At 44.7% G+C, this 14,923-nt stretch overlaps 1 protein-coding gene across 1 annotated transcript in view; it reads left to right on the forward strand.

The window, feature by feature from the left end:
* Positions 1-990: 990 nt before the first annotated feature.
* LOC115130141 (voltage-dependent L-type calcium channel subunit beta-4-like) overlaps positions 991-14,923 on the forward strand; it is a 68,577-nt gene continuing 54,644 nt past the window's right edge. Inside the window, exons 1-2 of the mRNA XM_029660946.2 lie at positions 991-1,263; positions 2,120-2,203. Of these exons, the coding sequence (XP_029516806.1) occupies positions 1,213-1,263; positions 2,120-2,203 (135 nt within the window). The 5' untranslated portion in view covers positions 991-1,212. The remainder of the gene's footprint in view (positions 1,264-2,119; positions 2,204-14,923) is intronic.

Here is a 14,923-nt window from a genome sequence, read left to right on the forward strand (position 1 = left end):
TGTGACAAGGTACAGAATGGCAGGCAGGTCAGGGTCAGGGCAGGCAGAATGGTCAAAAACAGGAAAACTAGAAAACAGGAACTAGAAAAAGACAGGAGCCAGGGGAAAACACTGGTAGGCTTGACGAACAAAGCGAACTGGCAACAGACAAAAAGAGAACACAGGTATAAATACAGTGGGGAAAATGGCGAAAATGGATGACACCTGGAGGGGGGTGGAGACAAGCACAAAGACAGGTGAAACAGATCAGGGTGTGACATTAAAATAACCCTTACCGTAACTTTTATTTTTTCATTTTACCTTTAAATGTCAACTTCAATGGGGTGACATCAGATTTGGGATCTCCCTTTCCATGCCTGTTATGGAGAGGAAGAGGAAGCCCCTGGGAGAGGGAGTGCTTTGATCAACCAATCACACTCTCTTGACTAGCAGTGGATTACAAACAGTATACTTTAATAGAGGGCATCACAGCTATCTCTCTTGATCCCATCACCACACCACAGCTCCTTAGTCTGTTGAAATGTAAATATGCAATGTGTGTAATGCTATATGTATGTTTTATGTCTGTTTTGATATGTTTACCCTGTAAGACAGAACACCAAATACACATTTATATTTAGTGTTAAGCTAATGGACAATAGTTTTATTGTCTTATCAATTCCCAAAATACATTTCAACAGGATTTCTTGTTTTCATATTTCATTCTTGGGTAAATTGTTACATTATTTTCATTCCAAATATATATGTACACACCTGCAGAGATTGTTCCAAGGTCAAAAGGAAATACAAACATAATATACAAACCTGTAATAAAACAAAACTGTAAGAAGCTGATGGAACTAGAAACATCAATACATTCTCCAGATGAGAATGACAGATAGAGCCATTGACATAATGTAAATGGTTAGTACGATGGATGATGCGAGAGGCAGAGCTCAGCAGCCAAGAGCGTGCCAGTTGCGCGTGCACATCTGTCGCGCAACCTTCAACAGCAGCACAGAGTAGCACTACTGCACGCGCGCAAACAGATACCGGTTGGTTAATTCACACGGACTGTTTACCAAGAAAGCACTGTATCGTATCGTTCCTCTCTCTGTTGAGTTTGTAAGCAACAGTGCAAAGCTGGAGGAACCAACTCAACAACCGCAACAGCAGTTGCCATGGACCGGGACAGAGAGGCAGCCTCCCCCTTGGACCGACGAACTAGCCGAAATGTCCCGGCATATCTACACCCGTCACGGTGCAGGCGATGGACTCCAGAAGGTAAAGTACCGCAATATAGTAGATACTCTGCTCTATCGGTTTCTGACTCTGTTATCTTACTGCTGTTAATAAAACGTGTTAAATTCCCAATATGTGTAATTAAGATGATCATGTGGGATGACTACCAATTTCACTGCACCAAAATGGGGAAAGCATTCTCTATGAGGCTACCTACCTTCAGAAAGTTAGTTACAGATTCATGTTGGCTATATATTTATTTATTAATAGGCTAGTTTTTTTATTTTCTCACATTTGTGAACAACGCTCAATAATCCGCGGTACGTCATAAACTTCGCGCTGTATGTGATGTAGTCGTGATCAGTGTGACGTTTAGCAGATGGTATGTGAATTTGATTGATGTGGTTTGAAATAGGGTATTTAATAATTCATCCATGTAGCTGGAATCCATTGATGAAGGGCAGACTGACTGAACACATGACCTAGTTTTACAGCATCATACCAAAATATTAGAGCATCTTACATATGTATCATCTTACAGCAAATAGTAAACATGTAATATATAGGTTCTAAAAATGACACACTTGTTTTTAAGGCAGAAATCAAATGTGATGCAGGTGTATTTTCTCTGCAATAAGCTACATCCTTAGTTCTTATGAAAGGTCAGCCATTAGTTTGGGGAGCCAATGCAAGTCTTCAGGTCTCAGCCAGAAGTGGACAGCAGGCTACACCGTTACAGACAGGATGGAAATGCATACAATAGGGACAGGCTATACCCAGGCACCTGATCACCTGATCACCCGTAGGGCCCCAGTGTTCCTTATGGTGCCCTTGTTGTCGTACTGCAAAGTGAGTGACAGTGAGAATGATGTGTGTGTTTCTGGCTGTACCTACTCAGGTGAATAGAGGGACCTACTTCAGACGCAGCCGGCTAAAGAGGTCTGACGGGAGCACCAACTCCACCAGCTTCATCCTCAGACAGGTGAGAGAGACAGATGGGTAACACTACACTACTCAATTACAATAGATCCCTATGCACCAACGTGTTATCACAATGTTTTTACGAGAGTAATTACAGCATTACTACACAGTCAGGAGCAAAAATTGTACCGGGGCACAAATCCCACTACACTCTCTATGTTTGTCCAAAACAGGCTGTGCACAATACTTTAAACCATATTTGCTGATAGTTTTTCAGCAGTGACTGCTCTTGTAATCCACAACCAGTTGTGTTATCCAATTAACAGTTGCATACGGTCTGTACTACACCCTGTACAAAATGTATTGTCTGAAGGAAACATTCTGAATGGTTAAATTATTCTGGGATAAGAGAACGGTCAACGAGACCGATATTGCTTCAACATGGGGTTGTCACCTCTGTTGCAGGGGAGCCAGTGGCCTTGATTTGAGTGTTATCGGGAATTCACTTCCTCTCATTATCTCTGTATTCACTCTCTGTATTCACTACCATTCATGTATTATTTTTTATGAACGATTGAGACATATTGTTATGGACAAAGTAATAGTTGTCTCAGCACCTGTGTTCAACTGTATAATAAATGTAAAATAGTCCTTCGGTGTGAAACTATTATTCTGTAATACAGAGGGGACCATTTGCTGCTGGACTGTGAGATCCAAACTAATGGGTTGCCTAGGGAACTGGCTTCCATCAAGGCTATTCCACAACACAAGGACACCTGAATGTTATTGCCTACCTTTGTTCTGCTTCTCTATCTCTCTGTCAGGGGGCTGGTCTATCACGTGCTAGCTAGCGTGTGTGTCTGTGTGTCTGTAAAGCTTAACAAATCAGGTTCAGTTTGGATGAGATAATTGACATGAACAAAATACATGACACATTTTCAGAGATAGTATGTCTAGAGATTTGCTGACACTTATGACTGACTATGAAGGATGTTATGAAGTCTTGCGCAGTTGTTTATAAAGCTTAATGAATGCATATATAAGGGGGGCTATGGTCAAGTGTTAAATATTACGTTATACACTGAGTGTACAAAACATTAAGGACACCTTCCTAATATTAATTTGCATCTGCCCTTTTGCCCTCAGTACAGCCTCTACAAGGTGTCCAAAGTCTTCCACAGGGATGCTGGCCCATGTTGACTCTACAAGGTGTCCAAAGCGTTCCACAGGGATGCTGGCCCATGTTGACTCTACAAGGTGTCCAAAGCATTCCACAGGGATGCTGGCCCATGTTGACTCTACAAGGTGTCCAAAGCGTTCCACAGGGATGCTGGCCCATGTTGACTCCAATGTTTCCCACAGTTGTGTCACGTTGGCTGGATGCCCTTTGGGTGGTGGACCATTCTTGATACACACAGGAAACTGGTGAGCTTGAAAAAGACAGCAGCGTTGCAGGTCTTGATACAAACCGGTGTGCCTGGAACCTACTACCATGCCCCGTTCAAAGGCCCATTTATACCTCTGAATGACACACATACACAATCCATGTCACAATTGTCTCAAGGCTTAAAAATCCTTCTTTAACCTGCCTCCTCCCCTTCATCTACACTGATTTTTTTGTGGATTTCACAAGTGGGGGGGATCAAAGATTTCACCTGGTCAGTCTATGTCATGGAAAGAGCAGGTGTTTTTAATGTTTTGTACACTCAGTGTATGTTACAAAGAGGTTGGATCATTCAATGTGTTTGCTATACAAATGTATTTAATCTACTTTATATATAGGTCACTGCAGTCATGTGCTGTTTGAATGGTTACTTTGCATACTGTGGTATTTCAGGTCGCAGATGCGGTCTGGATAGGCAGAGAGTCTTAGTCTTCCTCATTCTATGTTCACCATATCCTACTTAAATTATACACTATTAACCATAGTGACCTAGTTTTAGGACCTTGTTTTAGGCAGGGTAGCCTAGTGGGTAGAGTGTTGGACTAGTAACTGAAAGGTTGCAAGTTCAAATCCCCGAGCTGACAAGGTACAAATCTGTCGTTCTGCCTTCATTGAAAATAAGAATTTGTTCTTAACTGACTTGCCTAGTTAAAAAAAAGTAATAATTTAAGTATTTGAATTGGAAGTAGAGCACAGTTTGTTCCATTCGCAGTTTATTTATCTCTGAAATGGTAAATGCTTATCCAGTTGTGTCTTGCAGACAGGCATCTCACGCTTTTTGCCAATTACAGAAGAATCTGTATGGGGAACTGGTATAATACGTGTGTGCCCCATTGAGGCATAAGGTGAGAGGGAAAAGACAGCTTCTCACAAGTCATCTAGGTAGACAAGGCATGCATTATTCATTAACAATACACATGCACGCACACACACACACACACATACACACACACACACAGATATCCTGCACTGTTGCCTGGCTGACCTTCCTCAGTTTGCCCTCATAACACTATATAAATGGATGTTAGAGGCAACATCTGCCAGAAATGCCTAGTGACTCTTTCCAGAGTGGGTATTTACTGAGGATCTGCTTAATGATACAATCTGGGATCTGGGAATCTGTTCAATGGTCATTTCAATGCTACTGTTTTGCTGGAAAACAAGTCCCAGATTGAATCTTTAATGGCCCACCTCAGAGAAAGTTGCTGCACTTATTACGAGTAATTCCTGTCCTAGAGCGGAAATTGTTATTCGGTTCCACCTCGAAGACTGACGCAGGCTGCTAATACGTATTCAGGCATTGGGGGTGGGAACGTTGTGTTGATCACTATGTGTAGCAGAGAAATAACATCAAATAGGGCACTGACTCACAGCTGTCACTGTAACTAGCTATCATGCTAACCTTAGCTAGCTAATAAAAGTTATGTTTGCACCGTTTCAGAAAAAGACTACCAAGAGACGAGTCTCTGCTAAACTGTGCCTATATTAATGGTTGACATGTTGAGGGTTGGCCTTTGTCTGACTCTGCCGAAGTCGATGCCTCTCCTTGTTCGAGCGGTGTTCGGCGGTTGATGTCGCCGGTCTTCTAGCCATCGCCGATCCATTTTTCATTTGTTTTGTCTCGTTTTCCCACACTACTGGTTCTCATTTCCCTCATTATGTGTTGTGTATTTAACCCTCTGTTTCCCCCATGTCTTTGTGTGGTATTGTTTATCTGCTTCATGTATGCGCACTTATGTCTGGTTGCGCTGGGCTATGTCAACCCGTATTGTATTGCGTGTTCGTTGTGCCGTGTGCTTTTGGTTCGCCTAAATAAAAGGCTCCGTTTGCTACCCACTATCTGCTCTCCTGCGCCTGACTTCCTTGCAGCCATTTACACATACCTGACAGACTCTTGCCGTTTGTTAATTCCAGTGAAACGGTGTCGAATTGCAGAAGTCATTGATATTTTGGACATACGCACGGACATGATCAAATAGCTATATTCTGTGTTCTCTGTTATCATCAGGGTTGGGGAGTAACGGATGACATGTAATCTGTTACATGTAAGGGATTACAAAAAACGGCAACTAATCCGTTACGTTAGCAAAAACGTTGTAATCAGATTACAGATACTTTTGAAAAAGTAGATGATTACCTCGAGGATTACTTTTAAATTCAGAAAGGATGTTTGCGGCTGTAACCGGTGCTGTATTACACCGCTGTAACTCTGCGTTGTGTGTGGTTGATTGAGACTATAAACGTGGCCTTTGGAGATCTAGATGTTTTAATGAAACAGAATTCACTCTCGGCATCCGCATCCAAAAGAAAATACAAAACATTTGCAGAGCACGTATGTTCTGAGAATCGCCGCCTCTTTCTCTCATAGTGCATCAAAATGATTTTTGAATGTAATAATGAATACAGCCTCTCCTTATTATGTATCAACATGTAACATATATTTTACATAGATAAAACCACATACCTGCATCCAAAAGAAAATACTAAACATTTATAGAACACATATGTTCCGTGAATCGTCGCCTCTTTCTACAATAGACGCACAATACAAGGGACTGGGATCATTAGAGGAGGTAGCCTTCGTTCACACATACAATAGCTAGCTAGTAGCCACATGTTGAATTCAGAATGTTAATATTATCCTAAAAAGTACAATTACATCTTAACAATACCATACACTTATGAGTAACCTCTAAATATACAACATTATTCATGAACAAAACACTGTGTCTGACTTTGTGCTTAAAGGAATCACATTTTTCTGAAGACGACAGAAAAAGCTTGCCTGCCTCTCATAGTGCATCAAAATTATTTGAGCTCGAGCACTGAGGTCAAAACGTAAGTACAGTCGTGGCCAAAAGTTTTGAGAATGACACAAATATGAATTTCCACAACGTTTGCTGCTTCAGTGTTGAGATATTTTTGTCAGATGTTACTATGGAATACTGAAGTATAATTACAAGCATTTCATAAGTGCCAAAGGCTTTTATTGACAATTACATGAAGTTGATGCAAAGTTTCAATATTTGCAGTGTTGACCCTTCTTTTTCAAAACCTCTGCAATCCGCCCTGACATGCTGTCAATTAACTTCTGGGCCACATCCTGACTGGTGGCAGCCCATTCTTGCATAATCAATGCTTGGAGTTTGTCAGAATTTGTGGGGTTTTGTTTGTCCACCCGCCTCTTGAGGATTGACCACAAGTTCTCAATGGGATTAAGGTCTGGGGAGTTTCCTGGCCATGGACCCAAAATATTGATGTTTTGTTTCCCGAGCCACTTAGTTATCACTTTTGCCTTATGGCAAGGTGCTCCATCATGCTGGAAAAGGCATTGTTCATCACCAAACTGTTGCTGGATGTTTGGGAGAAGCTGCTCTTAGAGGATGTGTTGGTACCATTCTTTATTCATGGCTGTGTTCTTAGGCAAAATTGTGAGTGAGCCCACTCCCTTGGCTGAGAAGCAACCCCACACATGAATGGTCTCAGGATGCTTTACTTTTGGAATGACACAGGACTGATGGTAGCGCGCACCTTGTCTTCTCCGGACAAGCTTTTTTCCGGATGCTCCAAACAATCGGAAAGGGGATTCATCAGAGAAAATGACTTGACCCCAGTCCTCAGCAGTCCAATCCCTGTACCTTTTGCAGAATATCAGTCTGTCCCTGATTTTTTTCCTGGAGAGAAGTGGCCTCTTTGCTGCCCTTCTTGATACCAGGCCATCCTCCAAAAGTCTTCGTCTCACTGTGTGCGCAGATACACCTGCCTGCTGCCATTCCTGAGCAAGCTCTGTACTGGTGGTGCCCCGATCCCGCAGCTGAATCAACTTTAGGAGACGGTCCTGGCGCTTGCTGTACTTTCTTGGGCGCCCTGAAGCCTCCTTCACAACAATTGAACCGCTCTCCTTGAAGTTCTTGATGATCCAATAAATAGTTGATTTAGGTGCAATCTTACTGTCAGCAATATCCTTGCCTGTGAAGCCCTTTTTGTACAAAGCAATGATGACAGCATGTGTTTCCTTGCAGGTAACCATGGTTGACAGAGGAAGAACAATGATTCCAAGCACCACCCTTCTTTTGAAGCTTCCAGTCTGTTATTCGAACTCAATCAGCATGACAGAGTGATCTCCAGCCTTGTCCTTGTCAACATTCACACCTGTGTTAAGGAGAGAATCACTGACATGATGTCAGCTGGTCCTTTTGTGGCAGGGCTGAAATGCAGTGGATTTTTTGGGGGGGATTCAGTTCATTTGTATGGCAAAGAGGGACTTTGCAATTAATTGCAATTCATCTGATCACTCTTCATAACATTCTGGAGTATATGCAACTTGCCATCATACAAACTGAGGCCCAAGTCATCAAAAAACTGTAAACACTCCCCTATTCCCAGGATGGGCAGGCATGCATAATAACAAATCAACATGCAAATGTGAAATCCACAATATACTTTTGATGGATCACGTTTTATCAATGACATTAAAAAATTGAGCAGGAATAGCGAGTCTGACCCCAAGTCATAAACCACTATGATGACACACCAAATGTGTTTGATGGATCACGGGAAAAGAGCAGGAATAGGCTTCTGTAGGCCACAGTCCGAGCTATATCTTCCAATGGTGCGACTAGTGTCGGCATCCAAAGATTATTAACGTTGACCCCTATTGTAATTTGCTCCATGGCTCAGGCAGCCAAGTACCAGAGACAGAAAAGGAAGTGAGACACCCCACTCACTGTTTTTTTTCTGGTTCAATGAAAGTCAGTGAACTAGGTAGACCAGACCCAGCTGCTATTGCTTTGGTGTCTATGGGAGACCCACCCGTTTTGTAGACCAGAACTGACTATTTTTTTCAATAGTAAACTGCCCAAGTGAACAATCTTCATTGAACCACCATATTTCCTGTAGCTAAAGACGATCTATTATGTTGCCCAACTCAGTCGTGACTCACACATTTTTCAGGTGTTTCCGATTAATGAACAATGCCATGCTGGTGGGTGGTACCATTCAAATAAAACCCAACCCTAAAAAGAAACATGGGCAAAAATCATTTGAGTGTCATTTCATAGGAAAAGACACATCATTGGCATGAATATGCATGAAGAGGGTAGTTCGGTTTTGTCACTTCAGGCCCAAATATATCATACTTTGGCTATAACGATGACTTATTGACTTACATCATTGTGCAAAATCATGGGTAAGCTCCGCCGATCTTCTTTCAGCTTGAAAAAGTGGATTTCTACTGGTGTGGGCGTTCAAGGTGTTAGGGTTAGTCATGGATGAGCATGACAGTGTCTAGAGATGCAGATCTTGGGTGATCTTAAAAATGTACCCAACTCCACAGCCTGTTCAGACCAGGGGTTGCTCTGAGCTGTGTGTTTGGACAGTAATCTCCTCACAGAAGAGAATGGTGTCTGAAGGGTGTTAGGGACAGAAAGAGAGGGTTGAGAGTAATGAGGGAAGGATGGAGTGTTTCTGAGAGGTTTCTGAGAGAGGCTTAATGAGGAGAAAGAGTCGAGCTAGAGAAGACAGAGTCAAGAGAGAGGAGAGGTAATGGACACGTTCGTGAAAAGTTGAAATGATTCAGACTGTCAAGCGATGCAGCAGCATTTAATGTGTTCATCTCTCACCCCCAGATGTTGTGTTGAACAGTGGCACGTCAGCTTCCTGTATCCAGATGTTCATCTCTCACCCCCAGATGTTGTGTCACCCCAGATGTTGTGAACAGTGTCAGCATCCAGATGTTCATCTCTCACCCCAGATGTTGTGTTGAACAGTCCTCAGCTTATCCAGATGTTCATCTCTCACCCCCAGATGTTGTGTTGAACAGTGGCACGTCAGCTTCTGTATCCTCTCACCCCAGATGTTGTGTTGAACAGTGGCACGTCAGCTTCCTGTATCCAGATGTTCATCTCTCACCCCCAGATGTTGTGTTGAACAGTGGCACGTCAGCTTCCTTCCTGTATCACCCCCAGATGTTGTGTTGAACAGTGGCACGTCAGCTTCCTGTATCCAGATGTTCATCTCTCACCCCCAGATGTTGTGTTGAACAGTGGTTCATCTCTCACCCCCACGTGAACAGCTTCCTGTATCCAGATGTTGTGTTGAACAGTGGCACGTCAGCTTCCTGTATCCAGATGTTCATCTCTCACCCCCAGATGTTGTGTTGAACAGTGGCACGTCAGCTTCCTGTATCCAGATGTTGTGTTGAACAGTGGCACGTCAGCTTCCTGTATCCAGATGTTCATCTCTCACCCCCAGATGTTGTGTTGAACAGTGGCACGTCAGCTTCCTGTATCCAGATGTTCATCTCTCACCCCCAGATGTTGTGTTGAACAGTGGCACGTCAGCTTCCTGTATCCAGATGTTCATCTCTCACCCCCAGATGTTGTGTTGAACAGTGGCACGTCAGCTTCCTGTATCCAGATGTTCATCTCTCACCCCCAGATGTTGTGTTGAACAGTGGCACGTCAGCTTCCTGTATCCAGATGTTCATCTCTCACCCCCAGATGTTGTGTTGAACAGTGGCACGTCAGCTTCCTGTATCCAGATGTTCATCTCTCACCCCCAGATGTTGTGTTGAACAGTGGCACGTCAGCTTCCTGTATCCAGATGTATCACCCCAGATGTTGTGTTGAACAGTGCTTCCTGTATCCAGATGTTCATCTTCACCCCCTGTATCCAGATGTTGTGTTGAACAGTGGCACGTCAGCTTCCTGTATCCAGATGTTCATCTCAGATGTTCATCTCTCACCCCCAGATGTTGTGTTGAACAGTGGCACGTGAGCTTCCTGTATCCAGATGTTGTGTTGAACAGTGGCACGTCAGCTTCCTGTATCCAGATGTTCATCTCTCACCCCCAGATGTTGTGTTGAACAGTGGCACGTCAGCTTCCTGTATCCAGATGTTCATCTCTCACCCCCAGATGTTGTGTTGAACAGTGGCACGTGAGCTTCCTGTATCCAGATGTTGTGTTGAACAGTGGCACGTCAGCTTCCAGATGTTATCACCCCCAGATGTTGTGTTGAACAGTGGCACGAATCCAGATGTTGTGTTGAACAGTGGCACGTGAGCTTCCTGTATCCAGATGTTGTGTTGAACAGTGGCACGTGAGCTTCCTGTATCCAGATGTTCATCTCTCACACCCAGATGTTGTGTTGAACAGTGGCACGTGAGCTTCCTGTATCCAGATGTTGTGTTGAACAGTGGCACGTGAGCTTCCTGTATCCAGATGTTGTGTTGAACAGTGGCACGTCAGCTTCCTGTATCCAGATGTTGTGTTGAACAGTGGCACGTCAGCTTCCTGTATCCAGATGTTCATCTCTCACCCCCAGATGTTGTGTTGAACAGTGGCACGTGAGCTTCCTGTATCCAGATGTTGTGTTGAACAGTGGCACGTGAGCTTCCTGTATCCAGATGTTGTGTTGAACAGTGGCACGTGAGCTTCCTGTATCCAGATGTTCATCTCTCACACCCAGATGTTGTGTTGAACAGTGGCACGTGAGCTTCCTGTATCCAGATGTTGTGTTGAACAGTGGCACGTGAGCTTCCTGTATCCAGATGTTGTGTTGAACAGTGGCATCAGCTTCCTGTATCCAGATGTTGTGTTGAACAGTGGCACGTGAGCTTCCTGTATCCAGATGTTGTGTTGAACAGTGGCACGTCAGCTTCCTGTATCCAGATGTTGTGTTGAACAGTCACCAGCTTCCATCCAGATGTTGTGTTGAACAGTGGCACGTCAGCTTCCTGTATCCAGATGTTGTGTTGAACAGTGGCACGTGAGCTTCCTGTATCCAGATGTTGTGTTGAACAGTGGCACGTCAGCTTCCTGTATCCAGATGTTGTGTTAAACAGTGGCACGTCAGCTTCCTGTATCCAGATGTCCAGATGTTGTTGAACAGTGGTATCCACGTCAGCTTCCTGTATCCAGATGTCACCCCCAGATGTTGTGTTGAACAGTGGCACGTCAGCTTCCTGTATCCAGATGTTGTGTTGAACAACAGCTTCCTGTATCCAGATGTTGTGTTGAACAGTGGCACGTCAGCTTCCTGTATCCAGATGTTGTGTTGAACAGTGGCACGTCAGCTTCCTGTATCCAGATGTTGTGTTGAACAGTGGCACGTCAGCTTCCTGTATCCAGAGGTTGTGTTGAACAGTGGCACGTCAGCTTCCTGTATCCAGATGTTGTGTTGAACAGTGGCACGTCAGCTTCCTGTATCCAGATGTTCTGTTGAACAGTGGCACGTCAGCTTCCTGTATCCAGATGTTGTGTTGAACAGTGGCACGTCAGCCTCCTGTATCCAGATGTTGTGTTGAACAGTGGCACGTCAGCTTCCTGTATCCAGATGTTCAATGTTGGCTTTGTGATGGGATAGTCATATAATTACAATGAGTCATTCAAGTTCTATGGGAAAATTACATGTTCTGATCTGACCTATGACCCTGATCACGTCTCTTAGTCTGGGCTCTGTCCCATGAACATGTTTTTAGCTCACGACAACCCCTTCTTGACTGAAATAAAGAAAAGAGGACGTTAACAGACTGAAATGACATTGCGTCTTTGCGGGGTGTACCAACAATACTGTAAAATATGAGATAATCCCATCCCATGTGATTCCATGGTAGCAGGCTGACTTTAGTTGATCTGAGGTGGTGACTGTCTTGAGTTGGGAAGGGAGGGTTCTTATTTAGATCTTCTAATTGAATGGGCTTCAACATTTATTCACCACTGAAATAAATCACAATTTGGGGTGCAGTGAAGCAGCGAAGCAGCAAATCAGCGAAGTAGCGAAGCAGCGAAGCAGCGAAGCAGCGAAGCAGCGAAGCAGCGAAGCAGCGAAGTAGCGAAGCAGCGAAGCAGCGAAGCAGCTAAGCAGCGAAGCAGCGAAGTAGCTAAGCAGCTAAGCAGAAGCAGCGAAGTAGCGAAGCAGCAAAGCAGCGAAGCAGTGAAGCTCGTCTGAATTCACTGAATGTTGCCCGAGATGTAATTTCCTTTCTAAATCACAAAATGTGTCCCAAATGACCCAAATGGCACCCTATTCCCTCCTACATAGTGCACTACTTTTGAGCAGGGCCCATAGGGCTCAGTCGAAAGTAGTGCACTATATAGGGAATAGGGTGCCATTTGGGTCATTTGGGACACATGTTTGTGATTTAGAAAGGAAATTACATCTCGGGCAACATTCAGTGAATTCAGTTAGCCTATTTTTCTACTTTCAGTTATAGCATCAGCAGCTATTGGGAACTGATTACCTGTAGCTGAAAAATTAGGGACAGATGTAAGTTAATCAGTATCCTGTGCTATAAACACACACACACAACTGTTGGTCATAATTACCATTTTATAAAGCACTGCTGCGAAAGCAAGAATCTCAAATCAATTGTATTTTGCACATCTGAACCAATAAAGATCTGATTGAGTCACTGATGTTATTCACAGCTCATTAGATGACATTGCAAACAAACCAAAAAAGTATTACGGTAAGGCTTGATTTTCCCTCTTTCGTAGGTCGCCTGGCTGAACTCTGGAACAGTTTATTCAGGAGTTTCTTCTTCATGAGGCTATGGACACAGCTCTCCCACTTCTCACCTTTCTCACTCTCCTCTCCCCTCATCTTCTCACCCCATCCTCACCCTTTCACCTCCTCTCCTTACCCCCTCTTCACCCTCCAGTTCATCCCAAAGGTGTCCGATGGGGTTGAGGTCAGGGCTCTGTGCAGGCCAGTCAAGTTCTTCCACACCGATCTCAACAAATAATTTCTGTATGGACCTCACATTGTGCACAGGGACATTGTCATGCTGAAACAGGAAAGGGCCTTCCCCAAACTGTTGCCACAAGTTGGAAGCACAGAATCGTCTAGAATGTCACTCCTTTGGCTCAACTTACCCCACTCTCCCTTACATTGACATCTCATAGAGTGCATTGACAACAAAATCCTTGCCCTTTTGAAAATCTAATTGATTTTGAACCCTAATTCAGATTAGATATAAATACATTATAGTACAGTCAGGCAGAGTGTCATCTCTTGGTGCAGCAGGGTTTCTCTCCCTGGACATCTGTAGTGCATGAATGCTCTCTGCTGCCTGCTTCTAGATACTACTGAACATAGGCCATATAATCTAACACCTTAGAATACTGTACGTTCAACTCAACTCTAATTTGAAGTTATAGGTGGTTTTAGCTGGTCTTTATAGTCTGTATGTATTATGTAAGATATAATCAACGAGGGGCTATGCGTTCTATGGAAAATAATGGACAACGTGGAAGGTGTGTTCCACGACGCTCTAGCAGGGTGGAACTGACCTTCCACAGGGTTGCATTATTTTCCAGTGAACGCATAGTGCCCTGAGTTGATTGTCCCTTTTATGCCATTGCTATAACTTAACAGAAGTGGGGGTGGATCTCAGGGTTTAACAGAGAGTGGGGGGTGGATCTCAGGGTTTACCAGAGGTGGGAGAGGTTTGGGGGTGGATCTCAGGGTTTACCACAGGGTTTACCACAGAGGTGGGAGGTGGATCTCAGGGTTTACCACAGAGGTGGGGGTGGATCTCAGGGGTTTACCACAGAGGTGGGAGGTGGATCTCAGGGTTTACCACAGAGGTGGGGGTGGATCTCAGGGGTTTACCACAGAGGTGGGGGGTGGATCTCAGGGGTTTACTACAGAGGTGGGGGGTGGATCTCAGGGGTTTACCACAGAGGTGGGAGGTGGATCTCAGGGTTTACCACAGAGGTGGGGGGTGGATCTCAGGGTTTACCACAGAGGTGGGAGGTGGATCTCAGGGGTTTACCACAGAGGTGGGGGTGGATCTCAGGGGTTTACCACAGAGGTGGGAGGTGGATCTCAGGGGTTTACCACAGAGGTGGGAGGTGGATCTCAGGGTTTACCACAGAGGTGGGGGGTGGATCTCAGGGTTTACTACAGAGGTGGGGGTGGATCTCAGGGTTTACCACAGAGGTGGGAGGTGGATCTCAGGGGTTTACTACAGAGGTGGGGGTGGATCTCAGGGGTTTACTACAGAGGTGGGGGGTGGATCTCAGGGGTTTACCACAGAGGTGGGAGGTGGAGGGGTTTCTCAGAGGTGGGGGGGTGGGGTTTACTACAGAGGTGGGGGGTGGATCTCAGGGTTTACCACAGAGGTGGGGGGTGGATCTCAGGGTTTACTACAGAGGTGGGGGGTGGATCTCAGGGTTTACTACAGAGGTGGGGGGTGGATCTCAGGTGGGGGGTGGGGGTTTACTACAGAGGTGGGGGGTGGATCTCAGGGGTTTACTACAGAGGTGGGGGGTGGATCTCAGGGGTTTACCACAGAGGTGGGGGGGGAGGTGGATCTCAGGGTTTACTACAG

This window comes from Oncorhynchus nerka, linkage group LG1, assembly GCF_034236695.1.
Source record: "Oncorhynchus nerka isolate Pitt River linkage group LG1, Oner_Uvic_2.0, whole genome shotgun sequence".
NCBI lineage: Eukaryota > Metazoa > Chordata > Actinopteri > Salmoniformes > Salmonidae > Oncorhynchus > Oncorhynchus nerka.